This window comes from Microcebus murinus, chromosome 19 (assembly GCF_040939455.1).
Source record: "Microcebus murinus isolate Inina chromosome 19, M.murinus_Inina_mat1.0, whole genome shotgun sequence".
Lineage (NCBI taxonomy): Eukaryota > Metazoa > Chordata > Mammalia > Primates > Cheirogaleidae > Microcebus > Microcebus murinus.
Genome location: NC_134122.1, coordinates 16,306,022 through 16,333,015, shown reverse-complemented (window position 1 = coordinate 16,333,015; position 26,994 = coordinate 16,306,022). Strand labels below are relative to the sequence as shown.

At 40.1% G+C, this 26,994-nt stretch overlaps 1 protein-coding gene across 4 annotated transcripts in view; it reads right to left on the bottom strand.

Annotated features, from left to right (window-relative positions):
• The window catches only part of METTL9 (methyltransferase 9, His-X-His N1(pi)-histidine), a 44,580-nt gene extending 17,866 nt beyond the window's left edge, over positions 1–26,714 (bottom strand). For 2 of the 4 annotated variants that reach the window (XM_012780214.2, XM_012780215.2), the window contains exons 1-4: positions 26,618–26,714; positions 13,239–13,429; positions 8,483–8,692; positions 1,823–2,007 (exon numbers count right to left, since the gene is read on the bottom strand). In XM_012780214.2, the coding sequence (XP_012635668.1) occupies positions 1,823–2,007; positions 8,483–8,692; positions 13,239–13,429; positions 26,618–26,662 (631 nt within the window). In that variant the 5' untranslated portion in view covers positions 26,663–26,714. Of the gene's footprint in view, positions 1–1,822; positions 2,008–8,482; positions 8,693–13,238; positions 13,430–24,411; positions 24,794–26,617 lie in introns of those variants that run through there. The other 2 variants (XM_012780211.2, XM_012780213.2) reach the window with 1 other exon arrangement.
• Between the last annotated feature and the right edge of the window lie 280 nt (positions 26,715–26,994).

The following is a 26,994-nucleotide window of genomic DNA, read 5'->3' as shown; positions in this document are numbered from 1 at the left end:
CCTTTCCATTTTTAGTGTCAGAAACACAAGGAAATAAAAGTCGTGGTTAGATTGATGTTTCTTCCCCCTGCTCTTCCACCTCCTGCTATGCCAGGAAGTAGCATTAAAGTTCTATCATGTGGTTGCCCAACAGGACACAGGAAGCCAAGACCTTACAAACTGAAGACTAGTGAGTGGAATGATGAGAGACGGAGCTGAGGCTTAATTACACAGGGAATAGCACTGAAATAAGATCAGGTTGCTGAATCACCAAGGAGGACATTTACTAGGCTTTTCTCACTGTGTAACATATAGATGATATATGGACACACACTTAAAGCAGTTTTTTTCTTTACCATGACAAACTATTCAACAATAGGAATGTAATATAAGTGGGAGAGGGGACATCTGTTCTATCTGTTCTCTTTACTCCCTTCCACATCTCAAGAATTCCCCATTTCCCCACCATCAATATAAATCTGAAAAGATTTGGTAAATGTTTAAGACAAGCATTAAATCTGAAGGGACTGAGACCTGGGGGGTGGGGGAATAAGGACAAGAAACTAAGGAGCAAGCAAGTGGTAACACAAATCCATACAGAACTCTACGGTTATAAGAAACATAAGCTTTATTCCTTAAGACAGAGATTTTCATGGTATTTGATAACTATGACACTTGCAAAATAGTGATGGATTCCTTAAAAATGTCTGTGAGCTCTTAAGTTTTTTGAAGCCAAGGTCAAACTAGGAAGTAGAATAGAAAAACTAAAGATTTTTTTTTTTGAGACAGTCTCACTCTGTTGCCCAGGCTAGAGTGCAGTAGCATCAGCCTAGCTCACAGCAACCTCAAACTCCTGGGCTCAGGCGATCCTCCTGCCTCAGCCTCCAGAGTAGCTGAGACTACAGGTGTGCACCACCATGCCTGGATAATTTTTTCTCTATATATTTAGTTGTCCAGCTAATTTCTTTCTATTTTTTTAGTAGAGACGAGGCCTCACTCTTGCCCAGGCTGGTCTCGAATCCCTGAGCTCCAACGATCCACCCGCCCCAGCCTCCCAGAGTGCTAGGATTATAGGCGTGAGCCACGATGCCCGGCCAAAGATTTTTAAATAGTAACATATATTACTTACACAATAAATAATTTTGTATTAATATATATTAACTTACAAAAATGCAAAGGAGACTTAAAGTCATAACTTTCAAGATGACCTAAAATACAAACTACATAAGCTAATTGTCACACTAATTATAGTAAATATGAAGTGATATGAAATCAATCCATTTCTTCTAATGTATTCTCCAATCAATATTGCTGAAGAGCAAGACCATGCAATCAAAAAACCAAATGGTATACACAGAAACGACACATGCTAAAACAAAAATGGTCTTCAAAAGAGAAAAACAGATAATAGCATTTATCATTTTTATAGTCTGGGATAAGAGATGCAAAATGAAAAAAAAAAAAAAAACAGCCATGACATTCAGCAAGTATATGAGTAGATTAAAAGGCATCATTTATTGCTTGATTCAGTTTATAAGCTAATATATAAATGGTTCAAGCTCCATTTAAAAACAGAGATACAGACCCTTTCAGGCTTTCAATTTTGAGCAGTCAGACCCAGCTGAGTATTAATTATTACCACTGCAAAGGAAGTGCCAGAGTTCTATAAAATCCACCTTAAGATGAACATTAACCAAGGTGATATTTTACATGGATTAACTGTATTATTTTAAATTCCAGGCTATTCTAAGAAACACTAGACAATGTTTAATTGTGCACAAAATAAAATCACCAATACCAATAAGTAGCTATCCCCGATAAGAGGTGACTGGACCACACTTACCGTTTTCCACATAGGGATGGAAGGGAAGGACCAGGGCAAGGATGACCCTGCCTCTAGTTGGCTCCAAGACACTTCTGATATCTTTTAACAAAGTCAGGGGCTGATCACAGCGGTCCAGCAAATTCAAGCAGCTGATGACGTCATACTGGAACCCTGTATTCTGCCATTCATTTATACCAAGTACTCTGGAAAAATCAGAAATACCTGGATTAATACAACTCCGCTTCAAAGACATCTTTAAAAATAATCGAGATGCCAGTAGAAGCTCTAACCTTGTCTTCTAAATCAAAGTAAATTCAGAATCTTCTAATTTATATCTGCAATAATAAAATGGCCAAGCAAAAGAAAAATAACTATATTTCTTTAAATTTAACATTTAAGCTATTTCCAAATCTCAAAACACACAAAATTTCCTTTATAAGAACTTATCATATGTTTAACAAATACAAAGACAAAAGCTGATAAAAATGGTGATGAAACTAAGACATCAAATTCTTAAACAACTGTCAATGAACAAAAGAGTCCTGCTTTTTAACATTCCTTGGAATTTAATCATAAAATACATTATACACTCATGTTTTCTATTCCTAGTGTCCCTCCTATTGTTAAGAGTTGCTGAGGGTGATATAATTTCCACTTGTAACCTAAGACCTTTTGAGCACATCTCTGTTCCCAGAAGAGAGATATAATTTCCTACTCTAGAAATCTTTGTATCTGAATAACTATACAGAAAAGAAAAAATAAAGCACAGTATATTCCATTAAAACTATAAGTAAAGAGCATGGTTTAAAAACTACTTTCAATCCTCAATTATCTCTCTTTCACACACACACACACACACACACACACACACATATATACACACTAATTATAGAGAACATTTTTAGTCCTCTACAATTGTGACTAACCCCCACCCAGGCCACAGACAGGTACCAGTCAAAGACCTGTTAGGAATCGGTCCACATAGCAGGAGGTGGGCAGCAGGTGAGTGATGGAAGCTTCATCTGTATTTACAGCTGCTCCCAATAGCTTGAATCACTGCCTGAGCTCCACCGCCTGTCAGATCTGCAGCAGCATTAAATTCTCATAGAAGCTCGAACACTACTGTAAACTGCACATGCAAGGGATCTAGGTTCCATGCCCCTTATGAGAATCTAACACCTGATGATCTGAGGTGGAGCTGAGGCGGTGATGCTAGCACTAGGGTGTGGCTGCAAATACAGATTATCATCAGCAGAGAGGTTTGACTGCACAATAAATGTAATGCGCCTAAATCATCCCAAAACCATCTTCCCCACCCGCTCCCTGCCCCTGGTCCATGGAAAAATTATCTTCCATGAAACTGGTCCCTTATACCAAAAAGATTGGGGACCACTGCTCTACAACATTTTTATATACAGAATGGAGAGTTTTTATGAGTCTTTGTCGGCCACACCATTAAGGCAATTCCACAAATTACTTACTCCTGCCTGGATAATACCAATGAGAATGTGGTAGGTGAAACAAGTTATGATAGCGGCAGGTATAAAAGGAAACAAGAAAAAGAATCTTGGTAAGTAAGTCTTTACTAATGCTGAACAGATACAGTAGAGCTATTTTAGAAAATTCTGAAAGTATAATGAGAGCTGTTTTGAAAAAAACTCATTAGCATGATATTTTATTGCATTTCTGAACAGAATAAAAAACACAAACCACTCAGCTGCATCTTCTTTTTAATCTATATTTTTAAAAAACTAAAGCCTCTTCCGAACAACAGTCTAACAAACTTCAAGGGACTGATCAGATTCCTTTGTCTTACAGGTGTTCTACCATACTACATATTGTTTGAAATAAGTAGGGCATTAGAGCTTCAAAATCACTTTGCTGTATGGAAATCAACTGCAATAATAATTTTAAAAACTAAATTTATTCAAAGAAGAGTTTCAAAACACTGAGAAGATTCTACTTGATAGATAAAACTTGATGATAAAACTTTTATCAATTCCTATTTTAAGAAGTGAAATGAAGAATTAAAAAGAAAGAACTATTTCCATATTAATGCCTTAGCTAACCAGCCAATTTAAAATAATTAAAATATAAAAAAACCAAATTTTATACTTGATTTTAAAAAAACAAAGCAAAATCTTATGTCTATCTACAATAAAGCAGAAGCCAAACAGCTTCAGCATATTTTAATCTAGTATAATCTCACTAAATCTACCTCAGAAATAGCTTCAGATAGGTAGTTTCCCTGTTGGCAATTTTGAAAGAGAAAAACACATACTCATAACAGAAAATCATGACTTTGAGGCTGGGACAGTTAAATCTGTACCTATAGAAGCTCAACTTCATCTTTACTTCTATTTTGTAATTTTTATTTGTAAACTCAATTCCATTTAGGAAGACAAATGTTATTAGCCCTGCTCAAACTGCAGGAATCCTAGTAAGTTATTAGCCCAGGAATCTTAATAATTCTAATAATTCTAATAATCTTATTAGAATTTTCCTCTTTTATGAGAAGATGAAAAAAATGACTTAGCCAAGTTCACAAGGCAAATCGCTGGCAGAGTAAAAATTCTAACTTGGAAATTCTGGTATGTTATTCAGGTCAACGAACCTGCGCTCTCCACATAAGGTAAGAAAAGACCTGACATTCTTTGCATAAACCCTTCCATTCTAGCAGGTTGAGAGTGACTGGCAATCTGTACTTCATTCTTAATAAAAAATAAAGAGGATATGAACATGAGAAACAGAATTCTCAACAATATTTTCTTTATAAGAAAGATCCCAAACCTACATAGTGATTAAAAGTTAAGCATCTTTCAAATTTACATTAAAAATCTTTGTTCTCGACTGGACGCAGTGGCTCACATCTGTAATCTCAGCACTTTGGGAGGCCAGGAGTTCCAAACCAGCCTGGGCAACAAGATGACTCTGTCTTTACAAAAAAAATGTTTAAAAATTAGCTGGGCATGATGGTATGCACCTGTAGTTGCAGTTACTCAGGAGGCTGGGGCAGTAAGATCACTTGAGCCCAGAAGTTTGAGGTGCCAGTGAACTATGATCCTGCCAGACTGGGTGACAGACAGAACAAGACCCTGTCTCTTAAAAAAAAAAACAAAAACGAAACCTTTCTTCTCTGGTATCAAAGATGCATATATAACTCCTTTTTGAATTACCAGCATGAGAACTATCTGAGCAGAGTCAATTCCAATATCCCCATCACTGTTGCAGCTTCTTGCCATACACTTGTTTCCTTCACCATCTACTAACCACCATTCACGGTATGTAAACTAGTTTTTTTTTTTTATGTTTTTTTTTTTTTTTATTTCGGCATATTATGGGGTGTAAACTAGTTTTGACATCAACTTTTGGTAAAGCAGACTGAGAAAGGTAAACATGCTGCCAAAATTTCTTCCTGCCAAAGGAAAATCGATTTAATTTGTCATTTGAATTACAGAATTGTTCATAATTGGACATAACCAAGAATTAATTGCATAATTCTTTCCTATGTCTATAGCTTTCCTAAAACAGCATTTCTAACCCTAGAAGCAGAGTAACTGTTTAGGGGGTTATCATTTTCAAGAAAATGAGTTAAATAAGAGTTTTCCTTCCAAGAGACTTAAAATACATTTTTCCTTAAAGAATGACAAAGTAATCAGTATTTTGATAAATCCTGAATTTAAAAAACACCAAGGGTTATTGTTTTGCTTTAAAAATGAAAGCCACATCCTTAAATTTTATAATAGGGTTGTATCTGGTATAAACAATGATATCTTGGCAATAGAGGAAAAACGTGGCCATTTTCTGTTTACTTACCTATTGCAAAAATACCATCCAGAACCTTTAATAAAAAGCCTGCTTGTGGGATCTTGTGGGATTTTTTTTGTTTTGGGGAACAAAAATTTGAGACAGAGTCATACCCTATCACCCAGACTAGAGTGAGTGCAGTGGTTCGGTCATAGCTCACTGCAACCTCCAGCTCCTGGGCTCAAGCAATCCTCCTGCCTTAGCCTCTAAAGCAGCTGGGACTACAGGCACACACCACCACACCCAACTAATTTAATGATTGATTAAGTGAGTGATTGAGACAAGTTCTCGCTCTGTTACCAGGGCTAGAGTGCAGTGGTGCGATCATAGCTCACTGCAACCTCAAACTCCTGGGCTCAAATGCCTCAGTCTCTGAAGTAGGTGAGACTACAGGCATGCAACACCATGCCTAGCCAATTTTTAAAATTTTGTAGAGACAGGGTCTTTCTGTGTTGCCCAGCCTGGTCTCAAACACCTGGCCTCAAATGATCCTCCTGCCTCAGCTTCCCAAAGTGCTGGGATTACAGGCGTAAGCTACCTCAACTGGCCCAAAAGCCTGTTTTTTGTGGACCCAGATACTAAAGGGAAACAAAAAATAGATATATCTTACAAAGAAGCAAAAATAATGTATAATTAAGCTGAAAGCCTGCCTTGCCATCATGGGTTGGGAGAACTCTAACCTTAGATACTACTTTCTCATTAAAACCTTAAATTGCACCAATGGTCACAAAACTTGCCACTTTTGTGACTATGTTTTACTCCATACCAGTAATATTAGGAAAGGAGCGCCAACCAGTATGAATTTCCCATCTAGGCCAAACTGCAAGTTTTGGCATATGTGCTATATATTAGGAAAAAAATTTTGACTAAGTATTTTTTTTGTGGTAGATACATTTACTAGGATTCTATATCATGTAAATTCTAGATATATTATTAATTCAAATATCTGAAGCTTTACTAAAAATTCCATTTAGGCATTTAGAATCAAAGCAAGGGAAGGTGGGGGATGTCAATCATTTGAAGACAGGTTTCCAACACTTTCCTCCCCCTTCAAAGCACTGATTTTTTTTAAGTGGGGGGAATGAGGAATCAGATTAAGAATTCAGCATGACTTATGCTATTGTTTTAACAAAGGTCAAAACATTCCAAATTTTGAAATAGTGAATTTCTAATTGAAGGAATATATTTCAATTAAAACTACATAGACCCACCAGGACCTAATCTGAGACAGATTGTTAAAGCCAAAGGGGACCTTGTGAATCACTTAGTTCAAACTCACACCTATGTAAGTCTCCTCCTATAACATCTCTAACAGCTATTTAAACAATGATAAGGATTTAGATGGTTTAAGCTATTAGGAATGACGATCTCCATAACCTGTAAATGAACTTCTAGGGCTTAGCTGTACCTGACTATACCAGAGAGTATACTTAATCCTTTTCCTTCCATATAAAATCCCATTGAATATCTATTTACAGTAATATTCCATTCCACCCCCCTCCTACATGGTCTTCCCTTCTCCAGACTAAACATTTCCATGTTTTGCAAATGCTTAATCCAGTCCTGGTCCAAAAGCTACACTGATACTGTCTCTTGTGTTAGTGCGTAAAAGTAGAAACATGTGGATAGGAAAGTGAGTGATTACATAATTCTTTCTCCTTTCTCTATCAGGCTAAGCCAGGCTTACCAAAAATATCATAGTGAAAGAGACAGATTCCAGCTTCGCCTCCCCCATTCTATACTCAGCCAATATACACAAATCTTCCAATCAACAGAATCCATACTGAATAAAGAATATCCTTCTTCCTAAGTCTCTCAAGCACCAGATGGTCCTAAAACCAAGATTTAACATTTCACAACCATTATCATCAATGGCTATATATTAAAAAACAAACAAAACAGAAAATACCAAGTATTGTCAAGAATGTAGAGAAACTGGAACCCTCGTACATTACTGGTGGGAATGTAAAATGGTGTAGCTGCTGTGGAAAAGTACAGCAATTCCTCAAAAAATTAAACATAGATTTACCACGTGATCCAGCAATTCTACTTCTGCATATATACCCAAAAGAAATGAAAGCAGGGACTCACAGATTATTTGTTTACTCATGTTGTAGCAGCATTATTCACAATAGCCAAAGGGTAGAAGCAACCCAAGTGTCTATAGACAGATAATGACTAAACACAATGTGGTATATGCATATAATAGAATATTATTCAGCCTTAAATTCTGACACAGGCTACAATCCAGATAAACCTTGAAGACATTATGCTAAGTGAAGTAAGCCAGTCACAAACATAAAATACTGAATGAGTCCATTTATATCAGATACTTAGAGTAGTCAAACTCTTAGTGACAAAAAGAAGAACATTGGTTGCAAATGGCTAGGGGTAGAGGACAATGGGAGTTATTGTTTAATGCGTACAGAGTTTCAGCTGGGGAAGATGGAAAAGTTCTAGAGATGAGATGGTGGTGATGATGCTTACATAACAAACGTGTACTTAGTACCACTGAACTGTATACTTTAAAATGGCTAAAACGGTAAATTCTGTTATGTATATTTTACTAAAATTGAGAAAAAAAAATTTAAGAATACCAGATTCTGATTAGGGAACAGGTCCCTACATCTGATCTGCCTTTTCCAAGCTGTCTCTCACCAGATCCTTTCCTCCCTTAGAGTGCCAACTCCTCTGCCATGGGGAAGATTATTTCTCTCTAAATTTCCACTTAATTCTGTACGGAAAGGTTTTTTTTTAAATTCCTAATCATGAAAAACTGCTTCTGATTTATATGCTTTAAATAATATACATTCAAGAAGAAATACATCTAAAAACCAGAACTATATCCCAAACCATGTCTAAAAATTATACCTGTATTTCTTCTTCTGAAGCTGCCATATCATAGTTTCAGAAAGCTCAGTGGCATAGATTTCTTCAAAATGAGGGCTCATGATTTTTGTGACTTCTCCATCTCCAGCACCTAAATCAAGAAGTCTGTGGGTTTTCCAGTCGGGATTAATTTTGAGCAGTCTCTGAAATTGATCTGGTGAAAACACAAACATTGAGCCTCTTCCTAGCAACCTGCAATAAAAGGACAAAAATCAAGCAGTCTATGCAAAGTAAGCATCCCTCATACCCACACAAAGAGAATGTAGCACCAAAACCCAATTGAACTTATAAAATTTTTATTACATGATTAAAATATGTATTATCCTTAATCATATTATGATTAAAAAGCAAAGCTAATAAAATACCTCCAGACATCATCATTTGTATTTGGAGTAAGTAATACCCCAAAAGGCATGGGGGAAGTAGGATATAAAAGGAAAGAAGGATGAAAAGGAGAAGAAAGAAGAAATAAGAAAAGATAAACATGAAGAACTTAAGTCAAAATACAAAGAAAAAGTGGAAGGAGTAACAGAAAACATGTTTTTCAGTTTAAAAAGATAACAGGCTAACAGAATCAGACCGTGGTACTAGGTAATAACACTAGGCAAAGAAATCAAATGGAGAAAAAAGCCATTTCAAATATGGAAATATAGGGTGAGAAAAAACAGTTTAATAGATTTTTAAGAGAAAAACGGAAAAGAGTGGTCCTTCTGCTATCAGTTAATTTGCATTAAAGAAGTAGAGTCATACTTGTGTCAGTTTATATGTTTAACTATTGGCTGGGGCCTATTATTTCCAAAGGTCCCAAAAACCATTCAGAATCATAGTAATGCCTTTGAAAAAAGAGACTAAGAGGAGTTAAAATGGAGATCAAAGAGAACCCTCAGGAAAGCAGCTATAGGTCAAACCAAGTCTTGTGAAAGCATCACTTTGGGAAATAAAATGCACTTCCTCATTAGTACTTGTTTCCTAGCTCTCAAATCCAAGTCTGTTTAGGGCAGGGATTCTCAAGCTTCCTTTAAGCAGCAGAACCTTTTCTTTAAATGAAGTGGAACTCACACATAATGTAAAGTGACAAGAGAACTGCTGCTGCTGGAATGAAGTAGAGAGCCCTGGAGCTGTTGCCAGTCCATTTCTAGGCCTTTCTCCTCTGTCTGAAGTAGTTCCTCAAAGCACCTCCTCCTCAGACCCTGGAAATCTGTTTGAAAATCACTGGTCTAAGAAGTGGCAGGGAAATCTGTACTGTATTGGTGCTTTCTGGAAATAATCATACGTACAATATGTTTGCTATATGGTGACTGGAAAGATGAATGAAACAGTGCTTGCGGTAAAACTAGTTTCAAGAAAAAAACAATGGAGTTCATGTAACAAATTCCCCCTCCCCTTTTCCCATTAAGGCCACAAAAGAGTTTAACCAAATTTAATAATATACTTACAGTAAATCTTCTGCCACAAAGAAATGCTAAAAAATTGGAGAATGAGAGGGGGAAAGATGCCAGAGACCACTAAATGTGATGCTACCCACTACAACTGCTTACCAAAGGAAACCATATCTCACAAAAGACAAGCTGTTTTTATTCCTCAATTGTTCACATCTTATAATGGAAAAACAAGCAAATCTGAGAAAAGGGGCAGAACCTACTGAAATAGCTGTACAAGATCTCACATGGAAACCAGAGTCAGTGCAGAAAGAGGCCACAGGCAGTGTGGCTGAGGGAGGCAGGTTTCAAATGCTGACACTGACTTGCCACAGGACTAAAAGTAAGTCACAAATGGTTATTTCATGTAAACTTTCCCAGCTACAAACAGCATGTTTCCCAAGCCATCTCCTTGGGATGTGAGGAACTTTGACATGACAATCATAAAATTCTAGAGCTGGAGGTCATATGAGGTCAGCGCTCATGAGCCATATGACTGTTCTACATTTAAAGGCACCAAAGAGAAGAAGGAAGCAGTGTCCTATTTGCAGAGAACATATCAACAGGGGCTCCATAAAAAGGTCAATGCTGTCAAAAAAATAAAATCAACTGAGCCCAATGTTTAGCAAGCAGGACCAATTTGGCCCTCTAGGGGGCACTGGGAGTAAATGGGAGACTTTCAAGTATTTACAATGACGTGGGCGTACTACTGCCATTTAGTGGACAAGGCCAGAAGTTAGACTTCCTGCAATGTGTGGGGCAATCTCACACAATGAAGAACTATCTCACCTAAAATACCAAGACACTGACCTAGCCCAATACAAGGTTTCTGGTAAACATATACTGTGGAGAGAGATGACTCTCTAATTTGTCTGTAACTTTAGTGTTTAATAACCATCCTAGGTTCTCTGGACGAATCCACGTTCCCTGCAGACTTAAGAGTCTAGAGAGGAGGTATGCCTCTGCCCTATAAAATAAACTCTGAAAACAGCTATCAAGTGCTCCTTACTTGGCCTTCTCTTCTCCAACATAAAGGAAGTCTGGTAAGTATCCTAAGTTAATTCAAGAAGGCACTTTTTGAAGAGGTGATTCAGAGGTACAGGACCCAAAAAAGGATAAGAATCTCTGCTACAGTGACCCATCTGATTTTCAAAGGCAGAATAAATGGTACAGAACAGAAATTTGGTACAAGCAATTTTAGGAACAAAATGTCAAACCAAGTTTTATAAACTCAACTACCAATATAAAAATAACAACTGTTTGCTGAAGCAAACGTATGGCAATTTCATATAAACAATGAAGAAAATCAAGTAAGATATCTTGAGAAATGGCTTGCAGTGCCTGAAAACATATTTAAGGACCAGATGACAGACTGGGGATCCAGACAGTCTGTAGAAACTGGCTCCAAACCTCCAGGGAAGAGAAAAGTGGACCCAACCAGTGACTTTAGTGGTCCGAGCCCTATTGCTTTACTTTTTGGCTTTCTAGATTCTAGAGCCTTGGGGCTACTTGAAAATTTGGCCAAGAAAGGATTCAAAAATAGTCCCAGAGCTTCTTCTATGGATGTATATGAGGGAACCACTCTGGGGACAGAGACTCCCACTATAAGTTTACAAAATTGTGGTAAGCCTAGACATTATTTAAGAACAGATATATATGCTTGAAACTCTGACTTGAGGAGGGAGGGGAGGCAAGGGCAATATACATAACCTTAACAACATGTGTACCCCCATAATACGATGAAATTAAAAAAAAAAGAACAGATATAGGCTGAGTGCAGTGGCTCACACCTGTAGTCCTAGCTCTTTGAGAGGCCGAGGTGAGAAGATCGCTCGAGGCCAGGAGATCGAAACCAGCCTGAGCAACATGGCAAGACCCCCATCTCCACAAAAAATAGAAAAATTAGCTAGGCATAGTGTTACACGCCTGTAGTCCTAGGTACTTGAGAGGCTGAGGTAGGAGGATTGCCTGAGCTGAGAGTTTGAGGTTGCAGTGAGCTATCATGATGCCACTGCACTCTAGCCCAGGTAAGAGACCAAGACCCTGTCTCAAAAAAAAAAAAAACCAGATGTAGTACTCTTCACTCAAAACAGGCCATCACCCGTTGTTGGAGTGATTAATTAGCTCCCCCTATGATACTTGCTCCTGGGAAGTGTTTTAAGGCAAAGGTCTTACAGTTAAACATAAGGGCTTAAGAGCCACAGCTTAAGGGCTTGGTTCCAAGGGTCTTGCCACCCTGTGGTCCAGAACCAGCAACATCCAGCAGCATCATGGGCATCACCTGAGAGCTTGTTAAAAATGCACAATCTCAAGGCCGGGCGCGGTGGCTCACGCCTGTAATTCTAGCACTCTGGGAGGCCAAGGCAGGCGGATGGCTCGAGGTCAGGAGTTCTAGACCAGCCTGACCAAGAGCCAGACCCGTCTCTACTAAAAAAATAGAAAGAAAAATGGCCGGGCGCGGTGGCTCACGCCTGTAATTCTAGCACTCTGGGAGGCAGAGGCGGGCGGATTGCTCGAGCTCAGGAGTTCGAAACCAGCCTGAGCAAGAGCGAGACCTCATCTCTACTATAAATAGAAAGAAATTAATTGGCCAACTAATACATATAGAAAAAATTAGCCAGGCATGGTGGCACATGCCTGTAGACCCAGCTACTTGGGAGGCTGAGGCAGCAGGATTGCTTGAGCCCATGAGTTTGAGGTTGCTGTGAGCTAGGCTGATGCCACGGCACTCACTCTAGCCTGGGCAACAAAGCGAGACTCTGTCTCAAAAAAAAATTGAAAGAAATTAATTGGCCAACTAAAATTATATATAGAAAAAATTAGCCGGGCATGGTGGTGCGTGCCTGTGGTCCCAGCTACTCCTGCTCAGGCAGGAGGATTGCTTAAGCCCAGGAGTTTGAGGTTGCTGTGAGCTAGGCTGATGCCACGGCACTCACTGTAGCCTGGGCAACAAAGTGAGATTCTGTCTCAAAAAAAAAAAAAAAAGCACAATCTCAGGCCCAGTCCTGACTTACTCATAATTTGCATTTTTACAGGATCCCCAGGTGATTTCTGTGTACATCAAAGCAGAGAAGCACTGTCCTAAGTATCTCTTGCCATGAAAACATAGACTAATGAGGCTATTTGTCAAGTTACAGTGAATTTAAAAAGCATTAACCATTAACTATAAAAAGCTAGCACACTGGACCAACTGCCAAGGATTTTGACTAGTGGAAGTGTTTTAGCTGAGGTGGTCAATATGTTGAATAAGATCATTTTTCTTTTTCATTTTTCCTTTTTAAAACTTAAGGATAAAGAAAAAATGTCCAAGATTCACTTACCCATTGATAGATGTCCTAGACATAAACAGGCTAAAAACAGATGACACAAAAGAATGATATAATTGGATAAATAGCCAGCCCGATTTCTCAATGCTGTTGTTTAAGAAGATCTGTGTTCCTTGATCAAGGTAACTCTGAACAAAGACAGCCTGGAGTGATTCGCATAATTTCTCTCTGTTGCACACATACCACTAAAAAAGAAAGAAAGAAAGAAAAGCAAAAATTAAAACACACACTTAAGTGTCACCTAAGAATCCAAAAACAAAAGATTAAATCAAATCAAAGATTGATTAAATCAAATCAAATATTCTAATCTCCTGGTACTTTGAGGATAATCATCTCTTATGTTCATATGACCTATAAAGTATAAAATACTTCTTCACACATGACTTCTCATTTAATTCTCTGAACTGCCCTCAAGGTAGGTAGAGGGTGAGGGATGGGTGAAGAGGCTTTTGAGTCATTCAGCTTAGTAGGTGGCAGGACCAGACTTATTTAAGCCCAGTGCTTTAATCACTGCCTCCTGGCCCAGTGCTTTAGTCACTCTACCCCCTGCGATCTAGAAAGGCTCTGTTGGCCTTTCCTTCACAGAGATCCAACATCAGGAGACAAATAGCTAGCATTAACCTTGTTTCTTTAGATAAGAAAACAGTCGCATAATCCAATGACTTAACACTACCAAACAAATCAATGGCAGAGTAAGAAACAGAATTTAACACTCCAGTAACCAGATTAAGTTGCCTTTCTTCTTATAGGCTATATAGAAGAGACCTTTAGAAATCTTGAGCTCTGCTTTACAAACAGGTCATATGACATTCCTACAGCCAGGCAAAGTGTGCTCAAGAAAGATTAAGAAGTTACTTAAGGTCATACTCCAATCAATGAGAAGACAAAAGTAATAACACCCTAAGAACTAGATTTCAAAGAATAAGCTCTAACCAGAATGCACTTTTTAGAACAAAATTCAACTGTATCTCAGCTGGTGGATCGGCTTTTAAAAAAAAAAAAAAAAATTCAACTGTAGATGAAATTTAATCTTCCATAATAAATGTTTTCTATTTTCACTTAGAGTTAGCACACCAGAGAAGTGGGGAAGCAGACTGTACAACAGCTTTAGAGTCAGCCCTACAATCACATCCTGGCTCTGCCATTCCCTATGAGCTCTGACAAATCACTTAATCTCTGAGCCTCTATTCACTCATTTGTAGACTAGGGATGTCACTGGTTATCTATCTACCCTGGTAGGGTACTACACTGATTAAACAAGATAATGCTGGCAAGTCCTCAACATAGCACAAAACACACAGTGAGAATCCTATAATAATCATGGCAATGAGATTCCTCTAACATGGCCTGATAAACAAGAGTAAGTGCATTAAGTACAGTGATGAAACTGTAAACCAGTTACTATTCATCTATTATCTGCTATGAAACAACCAATTTTTCCCAATAAGAAGTCCATTGGCCAAGAGTAACTTGCTTCCCCCTGACAAATATGACCATTTATCAGCAGTAGGTGTCCTGTAAAGGCTTGCACAATTGGTGGACCAATTTTACAGTCACCCTAAGCTTGCTAAATGTTCAATGAAATCTTGGGTAACATTCCTGACACTAATAAAAGGAACCAGTTATAAGCCAACACAACCAAGCAAACACACACATCAAATTTTAAAAATTAATCATTTTACAAACCCTGTACCCTAAACTGGATAAACCAAACCTTTCCAGTTGTTGACCCATTTGTGCTAATTTGCCATTTAACCACTGCTATCAAAACTGCTATAGCTTATATAAAACTATTTTTATTTTGCCCACCCTATATGACAAACTATGAACTTCTTACACTCACTACCTACTCTTTTCTTTGGTCTGAAAATGTTCTTGCTTAATCATTTGCTAATTCTTAATACTTATTGTGCCTGTAGTCATGCTTCAATGCAGGTCATAAACCATTTTTTATTATACTCGTGACCTCCTAGTACACATTCTGAACTCTGTAAGACTGAGGCCATTCTGACCTTTATTTGCTTTTTATTCTCTGAAATGAGTAATCAAAATGAAAGCCATCACCTTGATAATAGGCAAATTGGGTACATTCTATTAATGTGGACAAGAAGTCACTCAAATGAAAACAGAGGAGCTTAGAATTCCTTGGCATCCACTTGTCCACAGACAACTAGAACAACAATGGATTCTGACTTCCAAAACTAAGCAAGAACTGGCACCATTAACTGCAAATATTGCTCTCAAATGCCAACAAGGAAACTCAAGTTTTTAAAGCATTTCTCTTAATTCATCAACATTAACCTATGGAGTTGAATATTCACTGCCACACAGGTCTTCCAGAAAAGAAACTGCTTACTGAACAGAATATGCTATAGAACAAAAAGGAACAAAGCTCTTCTCTTTAAAGGTAAAGGTTGAATTGTATGTCCTTCCTGATCATTTGCATGATACAAATGTCAATTCCATAGCGGCATTACTCATAATTGCCAAAAAGTAGAAACATTTCAAATGTCCATCAACTGGAGAAACAAGATGTGGTAGATCTACACAACAGAGTATATATTCTGACATAAAAAAGAATGAAGTACTAATTCTTGCTCCAACACGGACAAATTTTGACATTATGCTAAGTGACATAAGCTAGCCATAAAAGGCTATATTTTGTATTAATATAATTCTATTTATATGAAATGTATAGAATATTCAAATCCACAGACAGAAAGTAGATTGTAAGTGCCATGGGCTAGGGGAGGGGGGTAATGGGGAGTGACTGTTACAGGGTTTCTTTTTGGGGTAATGAAATATTTCAAAGTTGGACAGTGGCAATGGCTGCACAACTCTGTGATTACACTGAAAACCAATGAACTGTACTCTTTAAAAGGATAAATTTTATGGTATGTGAATTATATCTCAATAAAGTTGTGTTTTTTAAAATACACACATATCTAAATGTAGGTAGCAGTTTCATCTTCCAGAAATTAAAAGTGATTTGCAAACACAAGCAAACCTCTTTAAAGATGCAAATTTTTAAATGCAAATCTGATCATGTCACTATGCTCCCCTGAGACAGGAGTCTCAGGGTAATATCCAAAATGCTCAAAATGGCTGGCTTACAAGGCCCTACATGACCTTTGTCCACTCTGTGTCCATAGCCTCACCTGATTGACATTCCCTACCAACCCAGGACACCTGGTCCCCATGTCAGTTTCTACCCTTCTTTCTTTTTCTGGAAGGCTCCTTTCCTATGGCTATCTCACATGGTATTTGCTCGGTCCCCTATATTTCCCACCACCCACCCTTCCCCCTCTTTTTTACCTGGTTAATTCAACCTCAGCCTAAATATTTTCTAGGTATATTTTCCTTGGCCTTCCAGACTACGTTAGGTCTCTTGTTCTAACATCTTCTCATACATTCCATTTGTCTCCTTGGTAACATTTATGACCTCTGAATTGAATAACTATACACAATTACATGTTTAGTGTCTATCTCCCCAGGTAGACTGAGAGCTTCATAAAGGTAGGGACAATAAATGACTTCAGCCAGGTGTAGTGGAGAGCGCCTGTAGTCCCAGGTACCCAGGAGACTGAGGTGGAAGGATAGCTTGAGCCCAGGAGTTCAAGTCCAGCCTAGGCAACATAGCAAGACCCTACCCCCTATCTCTAACTAAAAAGAAAAAGGAATGGCTGCAGTGCCTGGCACAGATACAGATGAACAACAGATGTTCATCAAATGAATTACTGTTAAGAATCACAGACAGTCTAAACAGAATTTGAGTTTCTTATGAAGTCCTAGAGGAAACAAAGACAACCACAGAGACAGTTGTCAAGGGGTTTCTGTCAATTTCTCGAACTCCAAGGTTTCTACAAGGCCTTATTTTAACCCAAGTCTGAAAACAATGGTTAAAGCTACCCACCTACCACAAAACTGCATTACCACAAGCAAGCAAGCAATGAAGGAAGATACCGAGTACCTACCACATGCCACACACTGGGACAAGGGCTTTACATTTCACTTTCCACCTTGCAACATCTGAACAAACAAGAAGCCTGAGGACCCTAAACAGCTCCAGCTGATTCAAGTTCCTGTTCCAGGTTCATCTCTCATAAGAGTTTCTTTCAAAGAAGCTTCTCTTAACTCTACCCAGTGTGTCTGCTTAAGAAAAGACAGGACTATTCTACCAATTAAACTGGACTACATATGTTTAGAGAAAAAATAATCAAGTCTAGATAGTAACTAAATTCCTATAAGCCAGGGTTTCTCAACCTTAGGCACTACTGACCTTTGGGGCCAGATAATCCTTTGTTATAGGGGCTGACCTGTGCATTGCAGGATGTTAACCGGCATCCCTAGCCTTTACCCATCAGATGTCAATAGTATCCCAAGTGACAACCCAAAATGTTCCAGGCACTGCTAAATGTCCCCTGTTTGAGAACCCCTACACAGGCTTACCTAGAAAAAATTTCATTGTTCTGACTCTCTGGTAGTGTTTCCCAACTGTGCCAGCATAATTTTGCTGATTAAATTAAAAGATGGACTCCCTGGCCACAGGGAACTTACATTCCAGAGGGGAAAATAAAATGAGAAACAAAATAAGTAATGGGACTATAAGCAGTCACCTTGTCCTTAAGGCAAAATGGCAACTAGAGAGAAAATGAGTGTAGGACTCCCTGCACACAAAAGGCAGGCAGGCCCCTGGAGTTACCTCTCTCCAGACAGCTCAGTTTAAATGAAAAGCTGTACTGAGCTCACAGCACTGGGTGGCCTGTCTGCTGGCTCCTGTGCACTTTCAAGCAGGTGAGTTCTTTGAATGTGTGCTCCTCAAAGACTACAGAGACAAAGATGCACAGGCAAGAACAAAGTACTAAGCTTGTTAAATTTTCACACTGAAAGAACTATGTGCCAGCTCTACTGTGGGGCCCGACTACTCAGCTGGAGACCAAAGTGTCTGAAAAAGCATCTTATAAGCATCTGCCTTTAAAGCTCAAATTTTATTCAGTCAAGTAACCAAAGAAATCTCTTAAATAACAAACTCTAATCAAGCCAGAATCACTCCATTCTGTCATCTGCTGATGCCAAGTATAAAGTAGGATGTGATAACCAAACATAACATCTAAAAATTACAGTAAATAGCAATATTCTCCCTATTTGCAACAACACTGCAAAGACACTAATAATTAGCCAGATAATAAACAGCCAGTCAGGTGTACAACAGGAGTTCTGCACAAGTGTTCGACAGTATAAGCTAATCAAAGTAATGAAATATTAGGTCATACTGTCTTAAAAATTTCTTCATCAAGCCCATGAACATCTCCTAATATTTACGTAACCTTGGATGATGACTTGCTCCTTAAAACTGAAAATGCAATTTTCCTATAGAATTACATTTGCTTATCAAACTGAGGGATATAAAGTTTTTCTGAAATCATTTTTTTAGTTTATCCACTAGTCAAACATGATACACAATGTAATAGCCTTTTTTTCCCACTAATAGAATCAGAAAGTTATAAAAAAAAAAAAACCAACTTACTGATTTTAGATAATATAGTATAATAAAAATAAATGTTTGATCTTTGTCTCAGGTTCCTGGCAGAGAGTTCCCGAAACCTTTAGGGAATCTCCAGAGTGATAAGAATATCTCTTGTATGCTAAGGAGATGGCTAGACCTAGATTGCTTCAGAATGGGGACCAAGACAATAATTTCAACAATCATGCCTATATAATGAAACCTAAACTACAGGGTTCTGGGAGCTTCTGGGTTGCTAAACACATTGATATGCTGGGAGGGTGGCTCACCAGCGAGGACATGGAAGATCTACACCACGCCCCACCCTTCCATATATTTGCCCTATGCAACTCTTCCACTTGGCTGTTCCCAGGTTGTATTCTTTATAATAAACCAATAAATGGAAGTAAAGTATTTCCTAAGTTCTGTGAGTCATTCTAGCAAATTCTCAAGTCTGGGGAGGGAGGTATTGCGGGAACCCTGAATTTGCAGCCAAGTTTGACAAAAGCACTGGTAGCCTAGAGACCCGGGACTTGCAGATGGCCTCTGGTGTGAGGGCAGTCTTGTGGGACTGAGCCCTTAACCCTGTGGAGTCTGACCCTAACTCCGGGTAGTTAGTATCAGAATAGGACTGAATTGTTAGACACTCAGTTGGTGACAGGAAATTAGAAAATTGGCTGGTGTCAGAAAAAGACACTGCAGGTAAGAATTTTTTTTCAACTTTAAGCTTTACAAAAAGCATGCACAAAATAGATAAAAAGGCCAGAACTTCAAACAGTTGTCCCATCTAACTCACAAACTGCAAAATCTTCAACTCGTATTGTATATACAGCTACCTGACTTCAAAGTTTACACAAAGCCCCCGAGAGTGGGGGCAGTTTCCTATGAAGAAGGCAAGCCTATTTTCACCACCCCTCAGACAACACCAGGTTTACCAGGAGGGGAAAGCAGTTTTTTTCTTTAAAAACCCTGGGCCTTGAAACCAGGCAAAGCTGGGTTCAAAACCCAACTCTACTATCTATGAGCCCTGTGCTCTTGACCAAGTCTCATCTCTCTTAGCCTCAATCTTCTGTCTGTAAACTTAGGATGTTACCATCTAACTCGGAGAGACATTATGGGTCTAACAGTGGAAAATATATTTAAAGTGCCGGACACACAAGAGAAGCCCAATAACTGTTCATATTTCCTTCCTCTTCCTGTCCAGGGGAAAGGCTGGTCAGAGGAAAAGTGCAGTTCAAGGGAACTAAAAACCATCTACAGTGTGGCCTAAAAACCACACTGTAGATCTGGGCACACAGCCATTCTCAAAAGAAATGGATAACCAAAGACCTGAAACATTTGATGCCACCAAAAACAATCAGAAAAGCTCCACTGCTCCAGGTCCATGAGCACAGAATCTTTTCTACTACCCGGCAAGCTTGCTGCCACTGACCTTGACAGCCAAGGACTCAAAAATCACATTCTGAGATTCTGCAATGCAAACAATCAGTCCACACATTTCACCTTACCTCCTTGCATCTAAGCACAGCACAGGCTTAAATATTCAAACCATTCACCATTTCCTACAAATGATACATACTCAACCCAATAACCTCTTTATATGAGATTTCAATGCAAAGAGTGACAGATACCCTCACATCCATGGGAGGACATGATTTATACAGATGAAATTATGTCTTGATTTAATAAATTACTAGCAATTCTCATTTCGAACTCACTCAGTATTTTATAATCCTAAAATTTTAACAAAGTTTCAGAGGGTCTAAACAACAAAGCCTTTTAACTAGAAGTTACTAGGATCTTCTAGTGCACCTTTAAAAGGGAACACAAAGACCCCTACTATGTCCAGCAAAAGAAAGAGATCCTATGAAACTGACGCAAACACTTGCTAGGGATTTCAACATAGGTTATAGGGAAGGGGAAAAACCCTTCCAAAGTCTCTTTGGTATTCAGCTGCAAAGGCCTGCAAACTCTCCAAGGCAGTTCAGAGGAGGACACCAATCCATCAGTGTCATCTGGCTAGCTGGCTGACTATCCTTGAAGCATTATTAACTCATGCCTGATTTCAGTCAGCCACGACAAGGTAAATGAGGGGTAAGGGGACAGGAAACTGAATCTGTCCTTTAGCACAATGTTTGGCTATGATATCCATGTATTTTTTCATTTGGGGGGGAAAAAAAACCCAAATGATTTCAATTCTATCCTGAATTCATCATCACTTGTGGCATAGCACAATGTACATAAGAAGGTGAAAATATAAGTCACAGGTATACACATACTTGAAATTTTAAGTACAACTTAATAATTCCAGATAGTGAATCTTACCTGTAGCTTCAAAAAACCTTGCAGTAAGTCACGTGAAGAAATTGTGGCAGTTTGGTTCCATCAAGTTCTATAACAATTCTTTCATGCCATCAATTGAGATGCTGTTGAATGACTGTTATTACCAAGAACCTAGTTAGTGGGGCCTAAGGGTACTTTCAAGTTTCAATAGCTCCATAATAGTTGCATTAACGTTAAGCACTAGGTGCAATGCATCAAAAAGACTGCATCCAAAAAGTTTTTTTTTTTTCCTTTTAAGTTCTCAGTTTGCCAACCTTGAAAAGTGACATCTACTAGTTTCTCACTGCCTGGCTCTACTTCATCCAAGGAATCAATATACTACCCACCCCTGCCACCTGTGATTAAGAATAAGATATTGATTAAGGAAGCTGGGGATTTTCTCTTGGAAAACCTTTTTGTTTTTTCTGTAAAAGGACAGATAGTAAATATTTTAGGCTTGCAGGCCATACTGTAGCAATCACTCAACTCAGCTGTTGTAGCCTGAAAGCACTAGCTCTGTTTTAGTAAAACTTTATTTGAGGATGCTGAAATTTGAATTTCATATATGAAATTTTCATGTGTTATGAAATATTATTTCAATTTTGTTCTTGCTAACCATTTAAAAACGTAAAGCTATTCCTATATCACAGGCTGTATAAAAAGTCAGTGAGATCAATTTGGCCTGCAGGCCACGTCCCTGCTCTAAGTGGAGCACTGCTTCTCCTGCTTGCCCAAAGTAAAACATAATCCCAGTTTTGAAGCTAGCACACCAAATCAAGTTATTAAAATGGAGCTGCTACTATAGTTTTAGAGAGGTTTTAGCCCAAAGGACCCTTGCATCTTTGGGCTATACTAACGAAAGAGCACTTTTTAATGAATAAACAAACATTGCCCAAGATCTCTCTTTTAACCATAGAATTCTCCATCATAATCCTTAATAAAATAACCAGAAGGAAAAACTGTGCTGAGCATGGTTCAATCAAATCCATTACGGTACTTTCATGCAACTCCAAAAGAACCAGATGTGGCTCTATGGAACTCACACACCCAAATGAACACCAGAAGACCTTGTATAAAACTATTAATTTGAAAGAGGAGAACAGTTAAATTTGCTTCACAAGCAACAAAGTTATAAGGCAAACCCAGGATCCTGGAATATAAAGCTGGTAAGAAATCATCTACTCAACCATGGTGCAGAAAAGACAGTCTCCTACTTCACTTTATCTCATGGTGGTTTCTATAAACACTTTTCTTTTGTGCATTTTAATGTTTATTTATGGACAATTATTTTCATAATATGAATGTATTCACCTTAAAATAAAGTCTGGATTCACTATTCTAAAAAAAGGATCCCTCCCTAAATATTCAAAAAACACTAACCATGTTAAGTCTTCATTCTAGAGAAATTATCTGCCAAACTGTTAGTGCAACTAACTGGTTAACACACATGCATAGGCACATGCATGCACACACATACACATTCTTGAGTATCTCAGGAAGCATAACAAAGTAAATGAGCCAGTACTGGCTTTCATTCGAACCTGACAGATTTAGCTTTAAAAAGGTACACAATTAGGAAGTGTCCCCTGTTGGGAGAAGCTCCACAAAAATCACACTGTTTAAGTAGTTTTTCAATTTTTAAAATTAAGTACAATTCTTTCATGAGCTCTGAAAACATACTGACTGAAAATGTATCGAGTTGCTGGGTAGAAGTGATCAGGACCAGTGTTACCATAAACACCAACAACCAAAAGACTCAACCATAATTCCACTTCAATGAAAACAAACCTTTTTCCTATCCACTGCTTGTTAAAAATGACATTTCTAATTCATTGTTTTATACCATTATCCACGGTCCATATAGATAAGTGACATTCTGATAACTGTACAGTCAACAATATAGTACACTTTGGAGTTGTTCCTATAAGAATGAACTAGTATCATTAATCCATAGTAATAAATGTGGTTTTACAATTTAAGATTACAAAGTTTATGTACACTACTAACAATATCATCATGGAAGGGAGAAAGGAATAGATCACCTAAAAAACTGCATTAGCTGGAGACTTTCAAAAAAATATAGAAACTCAGCATTCCTTTAAAAATACAAAAAAGCCAATATAAACATTTCCTAAATAAAAACTTTATTTTCCTAAGTAAATTGCTTTATCTTCTTCTTCTTAGATAATTCTTTATTCTCATTAAAACACATGAAATCAACCTGGTTGTAAATTCTCTGAACACCTGGCATAAGAAGAAAAGTAACACAGGAAAATGAGAAATATATGAAAATGATGAGACACAAGATGGGAATAGTTACTGCTCTCTGGAAAGGCAAAATGAACTATAAATGCTAGTGATTATAAGCCAGCACTCTGACAGAGTTCAAAAGCCTCTTTTCAATGAATGTAACGTTAACTGCAAACTACATTATGGTCAAATATGAAATATCTCACTCAATTCTACAGCTGACCTGTCCATGCTTCTTTAAGGGGCCCAAAACTGAGCTCATGAAAGACTATCTAACCAGTCACATCACACAGCTCACGAACCATAACTACAACTCTTAGAAGAATTCGTTCCTTCCTGGTACTGTTTTAAAAACCCTTCCCGTAAAAGCTTGCATCATCTCCCCTCTTATCACCATCTTTCCAGTCCGCTAACTAAACCGAAGTTTAAAGACCTCTGTTAGGTAGGGGGAAGGTTCGGTAGGATGGGAGGGAGGACCTGTCAAACACATTTTTGTAAGTGCTTAGGGAAAATGTCCCCCGAATAAGGCCGGAGAGTTAAACGCCTCACGAGGCACGGTTAAATTTCTTTATGACCCTTTGTATGTTCAGGATTGAACTGGACAAAAAGAGGGACTGGCTTTCCGTTTTGTTTCTCAGGGGTTAGGAGGGTTGTGCGGGTGATGGGCTCGGTCGGGTCTTTCCTAGCTCAGGCCCGGGTGCCAGATGGGTGTCTCCAGCCACGCGCCGGCCCCAAAGTTCCTCCAGTCCCGCCGCCGGGCGCGGACGTCCAGAGGGCCGAGCGTCTGCAACCACCGCCCGGGACCCAGGAACAATGCGGGGCTCCGGGGCGCCCACGCCCGGGCCCGGGGAGGGGGAAGGGGAGGCCGTCCTCCGCCTGCGCCGCCGAACAAAAGGCGCCGCGGGACCGGGGCCCGGGGAACCGGGGATCGCGGGGCGGGTGCCCGGCGGGGAAGACGCAGGGAAAACTTTGAGGGGCCAGGGCGGTGGGGCGAGGGCCGGGCCGCCCCGCACAATAGCAGGCCCAGCGCGGGAAGGCCGGGCCGCCACGCCCCCGCCCCGGCCCTGGCCCCGGCCCCGGCCCGGCCCGTACCTGGTGGTTCTCCTTCCTGCCGCCCGCGGCCGCCGCCGGCCCGCCGGGGCCGCTGGTCATGTTCACGTACAGGGAGCGAGTGAGCGGGCTCCGCAGCGTCCACATCCTCCGCGCCAGCCACACGGACGCCAGGCTCAGGCACAGCCAGCCCGCCAGCAGTCTCATCGGGGGCCGCGGCCTCTCGCTCCGATCACCGCCGGCGCCGGGGCGAGGACGAGGAGGCGCCGCCGCCTCCGGCCGCCGCAGCCGCCGCCGGGGCTCGAGCCATCGCGCCCAACTTGCCCATCCAGCCCCTTCAGGGCCGAGGCGGGGGGTGGGGAGGAGCAGCCGGCGCACTGTCTTGTCACCTCCCCCTTCCCTTCCGCCTGCGGAACGCCGCTGCCGCCGGCGCCGCTTTCCACCCGGACCACGCAGGAGCCGCCGGGGCGCGTTCTCTCCGGGCGCGCGCCCTGCGTCCAATGAGCGGGCCGGCCGGGAGGCGGGACAAAGGGAGCGCGCATTCGCTCGGCGCGCGCTCCCGCCTGCCGTGTCTGCCTCGGCCTCTGGTAATGGCGGAGGTGGCTTTAATGCTCTTAGGGCAGGGGAGATCTCTTCCGAAGGCGACAACTGCAGCCTCCCTGCCGCTGCAAGGTGGTGCCCGAAGGACCTCTGGTCTTTCCTCGCCTTAGTCGCTGCCTCTCTACAGTCATCCCACTCCCCGGCGGGACTTTCACCTGATCGTGCCGATTGTCCCGGGGGTGGAAGGGGGGAGTCTCATCCTTTCCGAACATCCTGACCCAAGTCCTTCCCAGAGGCGAACGCCGCCTGTTCTTGTTGCCAGCTCGGCTGCGTAGTTTCCAATCTGCATTTATAGCCGACCAGCCAGAACCCCACCCTGAGGGCCTCCACCCTGCTTTGCAGGAAGAATCTAGGGGGAAAGGATGCCACCGATCCCTTTCTTCCTCTTCCTTTCCCACCACCACTACCTGCTTGTCCTGTTCCTCAAGCGTGACAAGTTGCTGGCTACGAGTTTCTAAGAGGTAGGAGTGACAGCTCTGCCATTGTTGGAAGCTACTGCAGCTGGGGCACACAAAAGTAACGTTTTGATGTATTGATAACCCTGCCCAAGAGTGAAGACCCCAAATTAGAATCCCTGGCTGCCTCATTTCCTTGAACTAACAGACGGAAGTTGGACCCAACACTCTTAAAGCAAACTCAGCTCTGGGAGCGGTCTTTACCCGGATGTTTCTTTGATCATTTATAGCAGTGGGAGACCGAGCAACGTTTCAAAACTGAAGGGTTACACTGTGTTCCTGTGTCTGCAGTTCTTCCTGCTGCTACCCAAGCTACAACTAAGGAGTAACATATTTCGTGGGGCCTCTATTAAAATACTTTCCTAGGTTTGCTTGAAAAATGCTTTTAATTTAACTGCACCAGAAATAATGTAAATGCATTTTATTTTAGTTCAAAACGAAAGAAATAAACCTTTTGGTTAATTCCATATTGCACTTCAGGGATTTTCATTTATAAATCAGTGGGGTGGTGATCCACAGATGGGGAACAAAATCATTCCTTACACATCAACACCTTAGCTTCTGAGAATTTCATCTTGGCACCTTTGGCTAACAGGAATATCTTGTTGCCTAATGTGATGGCTATAACCAAAGAAAGGGTGGGGCACAAGGTGGGGGCTGGGAGGTGCTTTGTGTTCTCTCTTTCCAGTATGCCCTCTGACTGCTTCCTGCCAAACAGCCTGTGCCTTACTTCAAACCTCTGGTGGTCCTGGCCCAAATCATCAAAAAGGTACTATAGTAGCAAGTCCAAATAACTATTTGTTTATTATATAGACTCTCCCTTCTGTCTCTTGGAATCAGTGCCACATATAAAGCAGCTCTGTCCCAAAAGAAAGATTTCATCTTTTTAAAGTGAGGGTAAAAGCAGCAGGAGTGCATATTTCATTTCTGAAGACAAAGGAGACAGAAAGGTATGCCCCAGCTATAGAGTAAGCACACCAAGCTGTATAGCTCAGAGACTGCAAAATGTGTCAGATGAACAAGAAGCAAGTAGATGGCTTCAAAATAAATCACCCATACATTTAAAATACTCTATAACAATCAGAAAATACTCAAATACATGCTATTTACATCTAGCAAGCACAGGAAGCAACTAAAGCACAGCATGATCAAATGATTTGCCTAAAAGTAGCAGAGCAAATTTAACAGCAGACCTTTTCATAGAACCTGGTATCCCAGCTCATGATCCTTCGATCCATCTAAGAAGCCTTGCTGTCTCTCTCTTCTCAGAAAGCCTCCTGAATTACAAATGAGGAGGAAGGAAAACAGCAAGAGTAAATATACTAAGCAGAAGTTCAGATTGCCCTTGGGGACTGCCCCCTTCCTTCATCTACTAGAATGTCACTACTGTATATTAAAACCTCAGTTATCCACAATGAAGAGGAGAAGAGGCACATACAATACAAAAAGCCAAATATGAGCCAATATCCTTTCTATGTGGCTTTGAAATGCAGTCAGTGATATTCAAAAGACATATAAATGATCCTATGTGCCAACCTCTGCTCATTGACCTCAGGTGTCTAGCTTCGTT